Source organism: Typopeltis vanoorti, chromosome 5, assembly GCF_054136105.1.
Source record: "Typopeltis vanoorti isolate ZY-2024b chromosome 5, IOZ_Tvanoo_1.0, whole genome shotgun sequence".
In the NCBI taxonomy this organism is placed as follows: domain Eukaryota; kingdom Metazoa; phylum Arthropoda; class Arachnida; order Uropygi; family Thelyphonidae; genus Typopeltis; species Typopeltis vanoorti.
Window position 1 is genome coordinate 53,473,180 of NC_143553.1, and position 14,766 is coordinate 53,487,945.

General features: G+C 34.0%; 2 protein-coding genes across 4 annotated transcripts in view; one reads left to right on the top strand and one right to left on the bottom strand.

The window, feature by feature from the left end:
- The window catches only part of LOC150106415 (NADPH-dependent diflavin oxidoreductase 1-like), a 72,797-nt gene extending 62,032 nt beyond the window's left edge, over positions 1 to 10,765 (top strand). Inside the window, exons 4-5 of the mRNA XM_090392434.1 lie at positions 5,035 to 5,661; positions 10,448 to 10,765. Of these exons, the coding sequence (XP_090248560.1) occupies positions 5,035 to 5,661; positions 10,448 to 10,676 (856 nt within the window). The 3' untranslated portion in view covers positions 10,677 to 10,765. The remainder of the gene's footprint in view (positions 1 to 5,034; positions 5,662 to 10,447) is intronic.
- A 1,731-nt stretch (positions 10,766 to 12,496) lies between these two features.
- Positions 12,497 to 14,766, bottom strand: part of LOC150106416 (dysferlin-like) — a 328,783-nt gene continuing 326,513 nt past the window's right edge. For all 3 annotated transcript variants that reach the window (XM_090393128.1, XM_090393127.1, XM_090393129.1), the window contains exon 51: positions 12,497 to 13,145. In XM_090393128.1, coding sequence (XP_090249254.1) covers positions 13,113 to 13,145 — 33 coding nt within the window. In that variant the 3' untranslated portion in view covers positions 12,497 to 13,112. The remainder of the gene's footprint in view (positions 13,146 to 14,766) is intronic.

Here is a 14,766-nt window from a genome sequence, read left to right on the forward strand (position 1 = left end):
CAAGAAGTCTTCCTTCGTGCAGCCATGCCCCATAGTGTGCACACGCCACATTCACTTAGCTACACAGGCTCTTATTAAATTATGTATAACATACATTTCAAACAACTTAAATCCCCATAAGACTTGTGGCTGAAGCACTAGGCAATCATGATGCAAATCTACTAATAGATGAAGGCATTTTTAAATCCTCTTGCATAATTTGGGAAAAAAAATTCTGCTTCGAGTAACAAGCTTTTGAAAGAAATTAAACAGCTGAGATGTTAAATATCTGTGTAACCTAAAATTGTATAAACGAGGTTAATGATGAGTTCTTTCTTATGTCAAATGAAAATGAATTATGCTATCTGCAAATTGATAATGGAATGTGTAAGAAAAGTGAAAGTAAAGAAATAAGATTGTGTAAAGAAAATACTTCATTAGTGGAGTTTGAAGTGGAAAACAGTATGAACACAGAAATGGAAAATTATGAAGAATTAGCAGATCTAAAAACAGAGCTAGTTAGTAAAAGATGTTCATTTTGAAGGCAAATCAAAGGCCACTTGAACAAAAAGTATTTTCGACCTCATCAAATAAAAATCTCAGGATGAGAGAAAGGTGTGGAAAGTTCTCTACCTTGGGCATACTGTATGTTAAAGATATACCAAGCAATTTTATAAACTTGGTTTTAATCCTTTTTCTCAAGTAAGCAAACAGACAGGTACGTTAAGTTTGTGCCTGAAGTATTTTCAGGTCTGAGGCAACTCATGGTAAAGGTAAAGTAAGCTCTGATCGCTATCCTTAGTATCTCCCATAATGCTAAGGACATCTCCTTGCGGACATGTATGATGCTAAGCATTAAGGGAAGGGCCACTACTACCCAGACCGGTTTCAACCTTAATGAGGTCTTGTCAGTGGGAGCCAGACCTGAGATGCCAAGGTTGAAGTAATGCAGAACTTATAAATTTTACCTATACAAGTTATCACAAGGTGCTTTGACCTTATCAAATAAAAATCTCAGAATGAGTGAATGATGTAGAAAGTTTTTTATCTTGGGTGTACTATATGTTAAAGATACCAAGCAATTTTATGAACTTGGTTTTAATCCTTTTTCCCATGTCTTCAAGGAGATGTGCTCTGCATTAGGGGAGATACAAAGGATAGTGATTAGAGCTTACTCCACCTTTACGAGTTGCCTCGGACCTGAAAATACTTAAGGCGCAAACTTGACATACTTGTCTGTTTGCTTACTTGGAAAAAAGGATTAAAACCAAGTTTATAAAATTGCTTGGTATTTTTAACAAAAAAGTATTTTCATTAAGAAGGGCAATGAATTTATATGTATACTAACAATTACTTACATCAAACCAAAATGAAAGAAAATTTTTCTACTTCAGGATTATTTGTTATTAAACAAAGATCCAGACTTTCCAACTGAGGATTTAATGTTTTTTAAAATTATTTTAACAAGAAATTTAAATGTCTTGGTAGAGTTTATTTTTTTAAATTAATTTTATTTCATTTCTGATGTTAGTTAGTAGATATTGTGAATTTTGTCTATATTAATCTCAAATTCAGGTATTTGTGTAATAATGTTACCTGTTGGAAGGTTTTCCACTTGGTTATACTATAATTTAAAGATGCCGATACCAAGAAATTATATTTTTGGTTTTATCCTTTATCCAAATGTAAGCAAACCAAGTTTGCACCTGAATGCTTAATATAGGATTAAACCAAGAATATCTAATTGTAATCTAATCACACCAAAATGAATGACTTGACATTTACTGATATCCATTTTCCCATGCTCACAATTCCAGCCTATTCAAATCATTCAGCAAGTACTGCTTATCAGCAGCATTCCTGATTACCCTACCTATCTTTGTATCATCAGCAAATAACTGCATATCGCTTGTCAAATCCTTCCCAATATCATTAATGTACAGATTGAATAACAGTGGACCAGGCACTGATCCTAGTGGTACACCACTGGTTACCTTAAATCTTGCAGACTCACATCCCCTGTATGCCACTTTTTGATATCTTTCAGTCAGTCAGTCCTCTTATCCCTGCTAATATTCTATAATCCAAACCCATATTCTCTAATTTATGCAACAGTCTACCATGCTGTATTCTGGCAAAAGCCTTAGCAAAATCCAAAAGTATCATGGTATGTCCATTTCCCCTTGATGTTCAATGGTAACATTGATATAGAATGCGAGCAAGTCGCTAAAACATCACCTTCCCTTAGTAAACCCATGTTGTTCATTGCAAAGTAGAGATTCACTGTCAATCCATTTCTGAATATGAACCCTAAGCATTTTTCCAAAATCTTCACCACCACTCCTGACATACTAATTGGTCCATAGTTGGATACATTAGTCTTTGTACCACCCTTGCGCAATGGAATTACCATACATTCTTTTCATTCCTGCAGAATCTTCCCTGTTCTGAGAACTCATATTAAACAGCCTGGTCAAAGGAATGGCCAGGTCAGCTGAACACTCGTTTAGTATACGTGTTGATATCCCATCCGTCCGTATTGCTGAATTCTTATTCAATTTGTGCAACAGCTCTAATACTTCGCCCTCATACGCCGAGTTTCTTCATCCAGTGAAGAAGTAGCAGTGAGCTCAATGTTACAAGCACTAGGTTGATAGCTTTTAACAAAATGGACACTCATTAGTTAAAGAACCTCTTCTGCATCTGTTACCCTCATGCCATCTACATTTGTAAGAGTCATTCTTTCATATTCATTCTTTCTTTCTTTAACTTGCAGCATAGAATTCTTATCAATAGAATTCTTGAGGATGGTCTTTAGCATGCAGAGCCAGTTTCTTTTCATACTCAGACTTTGCTTTCCATACAACAGTTGTGTGACTATTCTAGTCTGCTGCTTATAATTTTCATAATGGACATCATCCTTATGCACACTGTATTCCTTCCACGTCATTCTTTTCTTACAAATCTCTTTCTTAATAAGATTACACGTGACTCCTACCCTATTTATTCTTCAAACTCTCAGGACACATTTTGATATTGCATCATTTAAGTATTGTTTAAATGCTTCCCATGCAGTGTAGATATTCTTCCCATCCAGCAACCGATCCTGTTCCACCAAATTCAGTATACTCCTCAGTTGGTCACATAACTTCCTGCTTTTTGTAGTTCAGCATATAACCTTTTCTGAGTGGAGCATTCAAAAAATTAGTCAGTTGCCGAGTGAGACTGCATGATCACTGTTACCATCCGGAGCCAGAATAGTTACGTCTTTCACCGAAACATCCTCTGACGTTATAATCAAATCTAACACTCTTTGAATTCAGCAACCAATCCACCAGGTCTGTAACAATACGCCACTGTGTAATTGATCTTGTTAGATTCCACCTCACACTATCAATTAACATAAACAGATTATTGATTGATAAACATATTACAGGATAACATGTAAAAACCATCATTCATCAGCCAACATGAATGTGGAGTCTAGGCATAAACTGTAATATGAATCTGCACAAAAACATTCAAAACAGAGTTTCGGAACATTGGTTTCCATGGTCAGACTGCAATATGAAATCCCACATTGCCCAAACCGACATGCATCGTCTTCAGTGGTGCAAAGAGTGTGTATAGTGACAGTTTGGATGTGGCAGTATGTCCGTGGAAGCTTGGAAAATTGTGTTATGAAGCAACGAATCATGCTACACCTTCTACCAAGCAGATGGATGGGTGTGGCAGGTGCCTGGTGAATGTCTCTTACCAGAATGTGTAACACCTGTCATGAAATTCAGAGGTGGCAGTGTGGTGTTGTTTTTCTTGGTTTGGCCTAAGACCTCTGTGTTGCCAATGAACATTGAACTATAAATTAAAGATGCCAAGAAATTATATTCTTGGTTTCATCCTTTATCCAAGTTTAAGTAAACAAAGTTTGCATGTGAAGTAACTTCATGACTAGGCTGCTTGTATCTAGAGGATGGTGACTTCACCTCATTTGCCTTAGCATCCCATAATGCAATGCACATATCCTTATGGACATGTATAATATAATATTATGCATTATGGGACTACGCAGACTGGTTTCATCCTTTATTGATTAAAAAAAAAAATTAAACTCAGAGGTATCCAAACATTCTGGGCAATGGGAACTGACCATTGTCTCTTTCAGCAAGACAATGCGCTTTGTTATAGGGTGCAACTGCATCGTTTGTGGACATGAACTTCTCCACACACTCCTGATCTCAACCCTGTTTGAAGATTTATGGAATCAACTGGAGCATCGGATAAGGTCAATGGATGTCTGTCCCACAACAGTCCAGGACCTCACTACATGCCTTTGAAGGGTCCAAAATTCCCATTTATCACTATCATATGCCTGTGGAAACTTCTAACTAAAATTGTGCTTTGAATCTATTCTTTCAGACAGTGTCCATTTAGAAAAAACTACCACTCTCCAAAAAGAACAGATTCAAAACACAATGACATAGATACTAATGTTATCTAATTGACTTACACTAAGCATGGAGAAGAACCTGTAAAAACTCTGAAACAATATTTTGAATTATATATTTGTTTAATGATGTGCTACTACTAAACCATACCATCATATTTTAGTTTCATATTCAGAAACATACCATGTAGATAAACTAGAACTGCAATACAATCACTATTTGCTGCAAAACATTAACTGTAAGATAATAAATTTCAAATTTTATGAGGTACCAAACATCGGTTTGCAATTTTGTGTCATAGTGCAAGAAAGAGTATGGCACTCTTTTGAAGACTACAGTTTTACCTAGATGAAAAATGAATACTCTCACAGTAATCTCTCAATTATTCAGTTGCACTGGTAAGTTAATTTCATAAGATAATTGGGGTTTGGTTAACTGAAGGTTCAGTCATATGTTGTGCACACTAACCCATTCAAGGGATTGTTTAATAGAAGGTTCAGTTGTTTAAAGGTTGGATAAATGAAGGATTACTATATATATATATATATATATATATATATATATATATATATATATTTAATATTAATATCACCACTCTATTTTATTTTAGGTCATTTTTTGAACTCCTGTGGCATTTCAGTCATTCAGATCTTGAAAAAGAAAAAATTCAAGAGTTTACTCAACCTGAAGGCCAGGAAGAACTTTATTCATATTGTAACAGACCACGCAGGAGTATTCGCGAAGTACTTTGTGACTTTCCTCATACAACATCTTATATACCATTTGAGTATTTCTTTGAATTAATTCCTCCCATCAAACCACGCTCTTTTTCTATAGCATCTTCTCCACTTGCTCACTCTGGTGAAATACATCTTTTGGTAGCAGTAGTCAACTATAACACAAGGCTTCACATTCCACGAAGAGGACTGTGTTCTACATGGTTGTCACAACAAGATCCATCTCTGTCTGCACAAATATCTCTTGAAACAAAAAATGGTTCCATTGTATTGCCATCAAATGATACTCCAATTATTATGATCGGACCTGGGACAGGCTGTGCACCATTCAGGAGTTTTATTTATCATCGAATTGCCCAAGGCTATGGGGGAAACTATTTGTTCTTTGGATGTCGATATAAGACAGGAGATTTTTTCTTTGCTTCTGAGTGGACCCCTTTGGTTGAAGCGAAACTGCTTAATTTATTTACTGCATTTTCTAGAGATCAGGATGAAAAGATGTAAGAGATACAAAAGATTTTAATATCATTTCTTAATTAATGTAAAAACATGTGCCAGTTATGGGAATCTTCATTTTTGGTATTAATTATTTTATTCTTAGTGCTTTTTCTGCTAGCAGAGTTAAAAACACAGTTGTTTTTAGCTTCCTTCTGTTTTGTGAACTTTTATTTAAAGTAAACATAGCTATTTGAATAATTTTTGCTATATTTTTTAATTGAATTTCAGCAGAATAACACTGTATGATGTATATGTGATAAACAGATGTGTACTGCTATGAACATGAATGTCAAATTGCATACTTATCTAGAATAGAAAGGATAATAGGGTAAAGAAATTTATGACAAGGAATATGAAGTGTGAATTGCAAAAGAAGAAAATAATATGGGAAGGGGGGGGGGAACAATTTAAAATGCATTTCCCCTCTTTTGAAAGAAGATGCATTAATGTTAATGATTATTGAGAATTGATATCATGGCAAGAACAGGAGTCAGAGTTTTGGATGTTTGAGGAGAGGCAGGAGTATTGCTAATGAAAACAGGGCTCTGTTACTTGGAAGTAGTGACATCGATATGAGAATTAATAGCAAGCATATAGAGTTTAAAACTATATACACGAGCATAGTAAATATAAGTGATTTACAGAAAACAAGCAACGTTTCATACCATAAATAACAGTGCATCATCTGTGTCATTAAAAATCTTGTTTTGCTGCTTACTGTTTTTGTGTTTTTAATCATTCTTTAGTAGGGTGTTACTATAAATCTAGAAGTTTAGAAGGGACAGATGACAAAGTAGTAGTAAGGAAATTAGTTTTTACTGTTATCATAACATTTTTATTGAGATATTGTAATAGTAAAATGGCATCAAAAACAAAAAAAAAAATAGAACACTTGTGAGAACAGTGAAGTCAAGAACAGAGCTTTCCCTGCTAAAGAGGATATTGAAGATATTGAGCAGGAGGTTGAAAATGGTTTAACTTTTGAAATTGCAAAGTTAAAACAGATTATTAGGCATTCATAGTTAAGAATTTATAGAGACAAAACATGTTAAAATAATTACTTTACTTACTATTAGAAAAGTAACATTCGATGTTTTGACCTCTGTATTGAGATCATCATCAAATGTATATTGAGGTCATCAAAGATCAAATGAATCTGATTGCTTATTAATCTTTTACCTAGCCTAACTTTTTGTGAAAACACCAAATTAATAATATTAAACAAATAAATTAAAATAAATTTTTTTTAAAAAATAAATTAAAAACAGAACTACATTAAACATTTCTGAAGTCCTCTCATATTGAGATTTTCTTTGAGGCTTGTTCTGGTTGCTGTAATGGTTGCAGATGGGTCCTCCACAGTCTTGGAATGATTATCTGTCATTTTTGTTCATATAATATTGTCCTCCCAGACAACATTATATCTGCACAAATCCCATTAGCGTAGCAACTTTACAGTATCTGAGCTGTATGTGATAGAGCTTACACTAAAATATATCATATTGAATCATATATTTAGACTCATAGGAACATTTCTATGAGTTAGATTTAGTTATGGAAGTATAACTAAATATACATTTTGATGTATGCTCCTGTTGGATTCCAAGCCATGTTGGTATTAAGGGAAATGAGGCCGCAGATCAGCTTTCTCATACATCTACCTAAACCATATACAGATATCAGACAGAAACTTCTGTGCCAGTTATCTTGGAATATTTTAGGCTGGTAGTGTGGTTAGTAGAACTTGTTTTATTTATAATTAAATAGAAAATCTGGATCAGTATTACTCCATAGTATTCTATTTTTTTTTTTTTTTTCTCTCTCATTCTCCACTGTCTGATCTATGGTAAATCAGTGTATGCTGCATGAAGTTACGTAGTTCTAGTAGCAAGGCTTATACGTTGGTCATACAATGAGGAAGAAGGCAAGAAACTAATATTGTTCCTAAAGTCCTAATGGTGCCCTCTGGTGGGCTAATTTTGTTGTCTTGGCAGTTGGGCTGAAGTTCTCATAATGTAAGTCTCCCAAATTTGGGGTAGTTTCATGCACCCAAATTTGTTGAGGTTTGGAATGTTTTTTAGAGTTGCTGATGATTCTCTGTCAACGTTATGTAGATTGCATTGGTCTGATGCATTCTTTGTTAATGGGCTTGACAATATTGTCATCATGTGCTTTTGTTGGAAGTAAATTTCTTATACCTTCATAAAAACATTGATTTTTAACTTTTTTTCAATATTTTAGTGTGTTGTGTCCTAAAGCTGTACATACAATCAAAATAATTTAGTTTTGGTTTTGCAAATGCTCTGCCATTGTCAACATTTAGATCAATTCTTGGTCACTTTCATTTCAATATCTTTATAATAAAATATATTTTATCATGAAAAACGAATTCAAACAGCAGAAATTAAGTTCCTCAGAAAAAACAGCTGGATATACCAAGTGGGACCACAAAACAAATGAAGAAATCTTACAATCCCTGAAAATAAAACCAATTAATTACTACATAAGACAGTATAAACAAAAATGGCTAGAACATTTAAATAGAATGGACAACAGCAAACTACCAAAAATATTATACAGATACAAAATAAGTGGAAAACCAAGAAAGAGATGGCACAAGACTGGAACAGGCCACTTGGCCTAAATTCCATGTTAGGAAGAAGATATTTTATCATTAATTAAAGCAGTGTGTATATTACTTGGATACTCTGGGTACAAATTGTTCAGTCTACTGTAAATCCACTCTCACAAGCTGAAGATAGCTTTTTGCTTCTTCAAGTCGCCACCTTTGTCCAGCAACAACCGCCACAGTAGAGCAAATTTTGTCAACATCATTCCAAGAAAAATCCTTGCCAAGCTTTTTTAACTACCTCCTAAACCAGATTTTACACACACACACAAATCGCATCAAAAGGTACTACTGATAGATAGGATTATAACAAGTCTACAAACCTCTACCTTCCTGAGAAAAAGCCCATCAGAACCTCTTTCTTTTCTCAGTATGTATACAGTATCCTCCCTGCTAATGTGCATCCAAATAGTTGATTAGCACAATATGCCTTAGAAAGAGACTTCAAATCAGACTATTCTTGGAAGCAGCCCAAGTAATATAGAACTTAGTGTTCTACACAAATTTTGAAGCACTACCTTATATTCCATCAGCGTTAACTAAAGAATATCATTCCTCTCACTTCGTTGCTCTGTAGATCATTTTACGTCCTACAGAGTAAGGAAGTGTGCCATTCAGGAGCCCCTAGATAATGCTATCTTGACCTGATGAAATGTTGGCATGTAAATATTTAGTTAAGTTAGACATTGTTTTCATTCTCACTATATGTAGTAGTTCTTCCCAAAACTTTAACATATCAAACATGACAGCTATGGAAACTTGAATATGAAAATTCTTTTTCCTTCAATCTTTTCCATTCCTCTAGAAATAAAACCTGCTTTACCTGGATAAAAATACCTTAATGAAATGGTCGTTAAACAGCTCCACTATATTTCTGTGCCAGCCATTGTTTTCATCTAACAAGATCATTTGTTCACAATTCTCATATTTTAATTTTTCCTTCCTTACTGTACTAGACACTTTCTAGCTCAAGCCCTTTTTTTTTTTTTTATCTTTTTCATATTTTCAAATTCCTGTTTGTTTTCATTATAATCACTTCCATTGTAATTCCCTTCTCTTTGACCATGTACAAATGCCTACTCAGTCTCCAAGTCAGATTGTGCAATCATTTTCAGGAGGGATGCAAGGATGACAACTTACATCAAATCATCATATCCTCTGATGCTATGACCAAATCTAAACTATCAATCCTAATGATCTCCTTTGTCAAGAATTTCTGAAATTTAGTCCCCTTATTTCTATCTCTGACCAGTCTTTATTTTCATAGTTAAAATCCCTCATACTGATCACTATTCTTGCCAAACTTATTTACCTGAAGATTTCCGGCTTATCACCCTCTGTTACTTACCTGGTCTATAGCAACACTCCACTGAAGGTTTTGTTCTTAATTTGCACTGTACACTATAGGCCATCACTGTCACCCCCTTCTTTTAATATCATAAGAAGCACTCTTCCATCCCCATTGTATCTTGCTGAAACGTGTTCTCATATACTCTTTTGTTCTTGTCAGAAAATCATCTGTCCAGCATGTTTTACTGATACAAAAAATTTCAGATAGTATGTGTCATTGCCACAAACCCATTCTCTTTGTTCTTGATACTCTCTAGATTTGCATATAGAAAAAGTAGTAGCCTCATTTCTGTTACTGCTCCATGATATACTATACATATCTCTATTCCCAAACTTGTCTAAAGAATGGCAACCTCTCCAATTGTGTATTCTGTTGAACTTTATCTTCATACAGCTCTTTCTGTACACTGTTATTATTCAGTATCACCTCAAGGCAACACATTTCTTGTCTTCCCATGCACCCTTCTACTGCACAATCTGTAACACTGATTTGTTACACAGTTCATAGTATATGCCAGGAACTTGATGATTGTGATATGCAAAGAACAAGCTTTTATTTAACCACCATAATTGATAGACTGCTAAATAATCCTTTTCTGGTATGCATGTGCACGAATTTCATGTGAAGTGAAGATTCTAACTTTTTTATACCTTTACTAAATAACAAATTAATATTTATAGTAAGAGCTTTTATACTGTTAATTAGTGTTATTTTAATTAGTAATACTTTAATTTTAATAACATTTGATTTATAATTATACTTTTTAAGCCTTTCACATTTTAATATAAACCATTTCTTTGTTTTGTAGTTATGTGCAACATAGGATGTTAGAACAGAAAGCTCTATTATGGCACCTTATTTATTCTGAGGGTGCATGGGTTTATGTAGCTGGTAATGCAAAACAAATGCCGCAAGATGTGAGGGAAGCTTTGATCACTGTTTTGAAAGAAGAGGGACAAATGGATACCATTTCTGCTGAGGACTACTTAAAATTGATGGAGAAAAAAAGAATATATCAAGTAGAAGTTTGGTCTTAAATATTGCATTTGCTATTTTGTATATAAAAAAGCTAATCAATTGTATTTTATGTAATTAGGTTAATTTCTAATTAAAATGCTTGACCAGGTCCCTCTTTATATTTAAAAATCAATAAATATCTCAAGCTAATTTTTTCCCTTTAAATAGAACTTAGCCCAGTAATCCCTCCATTATCCAATTATTCTACAGCAGAAAATCAGTCTGATGATTGAAGGTAGGTTAATTGAGAGATCACTGTGTGTGTATGTGCCTGTGTAAATAGTATATTACAGAGATAAAGACAGATTACAGTAACTAATTAATGACAGTTTAAAAAGTATTGGTTAGTGCAAAAGTAAATTGTTTGCTCTCTAAATACAGTAATTCAGTACTTATTAAACTCTGCTAATTATGGTGAACTTAATTCCAAAAGAAGAATTATTTTTATATTTGTTATTCTATTATTTTGAAAGGCATCTCCAGCTGCATAGCTGAAGGTGATCCAGTCATAAAGTGCTGCAACTTTGCTCTGACTACAAATCATAATACAACTTCAGCAAATGATTGATGCTGGCATTTATTTTGTTGATTATTATATATATTGAATTTGTCTGATGCAACTGTTGTGTATAAGTAAAAAAAACTGTTAAAAAGTAACACATCCAAAGGAAGAATGGAAAACGAACACCTTTCAGCTGTGAACCGTAATATGCAAATATTATATTAGATTGAAGAGAGGAAACACTGAATCACACACCGAATGCTGAAATTTGAAGAAAACATTGTCATATACATTGTAGAATCTGTTCAAGTTGTTGTAAAGTCATAGTATTAGTAAGAAGAATCTGTTGGAATCAAGTTAAAGCAGCAGCAAGGAAATTTCTGACATGCATGCACCTTTTACAGAAATTAAAAAAATAAAGGAGAGCCAAGTTATGAGAAGAAGTTTTTTTTGAACAGGATGGGCTTATCTACTTTTTTTTTTTTAATGAGAACTTTTTCTACAAACTTTTTACTGTTTGTAGAAATAGTCCTCATGCTATTGAACTAAACCAAGAAATTTCAACCACAATAGTTGGTTAGCAACAGACTAGCTAGAATTTCTATGGTTGATTCTTAGATAACCAAGTTTGCACATACTGAAAATGTTTTCCTTCCAAAGCTGTTAACAGATAGCACATACAATGAGTATGTATTTTGGTAAAATGCATTAATCATATTAACAAATCTTACATGGGATGGAAGAAGGAATGTTGAATAACTAGAAATGTTGGTTAACATGGCAAATTCAAGAGGAAAAAAAAGTATATTTGATGTATATATTTTGCCTGTAGTAAACCATGTGCTAAAAGTAGAATGTATAGATCAAATAATCCATTATGTGCTAGACCACTGGCATTATAATACTTGTAGATAAATTTAAACATCTTTAATGCTGTCAGATAACAGTGTTCAATAAATACAAATGATTTATCTTTTGTATTTACTTACCCAGCATAAGTGTATTATCTTACCAAGCATGAGTGTCTTCTATATTAGACCAGGCAAAAACTACAGCAGAAACTTTGCTTACATACTAAGATGGGTTCACTATAGTGGCTCTAAGCATCTATACTTGCAAGGCATGAATTACAGTACACTCATAATAGGATTGCATTTTAAATATTAAAAAAACAAACTCATAGTGAAGTCTTCTTTTAGTATGGAAACAGTATTCATGAATAGAATAATTTCATGTGCAAGGTATTTGTTTAGTTAGTTAAAAAACAAAAAAGGAAATTGCTATTTGCTATAACAGAGATGGTGATTCTCTGGATATGGATAAACAGATGAAATAAACAAAAGTTTATCTAATTTTATTTAAAAGTAGATACATAAAATTACACGGAACAGCAGTAGATAACAATTAGGACTTTTTTAAAAAAAAAAAAAAGTACAGGGATAAAACTGAAGTACTAGGACTATCATAAGCTCAATTTACAGACATGATAATTTTCAGGGATATATTAAAAAGTTGCTGCTACAGATTGGTCTTTTTTTTTCTCCTGAGGGAAAATTTTCAGTATTTTAAAATTATATAATATAAAAACATTTATTGCAAATATGAAAATTTATCATATTCATTCAAATGAAGTGGGCCGAAAAAGAATTCAGCCGCTTCATTTTAATAAATTCTGTAGTGATATGCACTGAATCTGATAGTATCTAATCAACATTTTTAAATATTTCACCTGATAATTATCATTTCTTAAGATATTCGGAGTATTTTGTCCCAGTTCATTTAAGATATCCAAAAACTGTACATTTATAGGTTTCTCACCCCATTGCACCTAAAACATTTTAGCTATACAGAGATTGTATTTGTCACAGACTAGACTACTACCCAATTTATCACAGTGATGATTCTGGGTGTTACCGAGGCAATTCTGACACTTCTGAAGCATGATTATAAAATATCAGACGTTCACCATCCTGTAAACTACAGCCTCCTGCAAAAATACATTTTAAAAAATTAAAGAGAAAATTTAAAGAAAATAGAAGATACTAGTGAATTAAAGGTGATCAACTTGCATATTTTATTAATTCTTTTCTAATTTTATTTTCCTACAAAAAGGACTATATTAAAAATAGAGAAGTAAATGGTAAATTTCTTTTAAACATAATCGATGTGTAGGAGATTGAAGGTGGCGAGATCCAAAATGCTTGTAATTAACATCTATACAATGAAAAAGACGGCTACTAATGACCTTCTCTATGATTTCTTAACTGAAATAAGAGCAGTAGGGCAATAGTTTGATTATTGATTGTGTTTTATTCCTCTTTCCCCCTTCCCCTTTTTATGAACATGAATACATCTTTAAATTCAGAACAGTACTGGGGGTACTAGACGAAAAGTTGAGTGTAACAAAATCATTCAATAAGGTTTGGCTTAACAATTTCTAAAGTATTAAAGGTAGCCAAACCAAACTTATATCATTCAATAGCTGAGAGAATGAAGATTCGTCAATGACCTTCATATAGCACGCCTTGTGCTGCGGGTGGCAGTGGGGGTTCCACCATTTTGTGTACGATCCACCACACCTCGGAAACTTCCACTCAGTATAACTTTGCACTTTGTCATGGTACAACACTCGTTTTAGCGTCAATCAGCAGTTCTCATTGAGATCTATTTAATGCATAATTCTTAAATTTCAATACAGTGTTGGTGAAGAAAATGTGGAAGTTGAAAAATTTTAGAAATTTCACAATGTCTGCCTATATTTGCCATAAAGCCAGCTAGAAATAAGCTGAACACATGACAGGAAAGAGTAGCTCATCAGCTTTCCAATAACATCCCAATGTCTAGGTCAGAACGAATAAGGAAGTATCGGGAGTGAAAGAAATTGGAAGCTGCACAGCACGTGGCAGTGGTGCCGCATGAACCCATGGATGTAAATGACGTAAGCAACTATGCCACCGCTTCGGAAGATGGACTGAATGAAATGGATGTGGATTTCGGAAGATCGGTAACAATGGAAGAGCACTGGAGGTCGGCAAGCCTGCTTGTGCCATAACGATTCACAAATTGCGAGGAAACACTTTCGATCGAGTCATCTTTCAGTACGACAAGTCTCAACAAAATCAACTGGTGTATGTTGCACTGAGCAGAGTCACTTCTATCAATGGGCTGTATTTCACTAACGACAGAGACTATTATAAATTTTATCATGGTTATCAATTAAATTCAGCACCCACTGTCAGGGAGATATGAAAGAATGAAGAAACACCATTTGCTGACACCAGTTAAGCGAGTTGACAGTTTCTGTGGTCAATGATTGGCGATCACAGGAGGTCCAGATATTAAACATAGTGATGATCATGACAACTGCGAAAACTCACAGCAGGGAGTCTTACTTGTCGCAGTGATCAGCGCACCAAGTCTGGTGGAGCACGCCGAAGATATCAAAACTGAGTCCATTATGAACAGATCTGACTACTTGGTCATCAGTGAAACCTGGATGGACAATGCCACATCTGTGAACGTATCTGGTTTCGAACTTAAAGCATGTAAGAATATTGCCATAGAAAGGCGATGCAATCAACCGTCAACTTCATCCAAATGCACCGCTG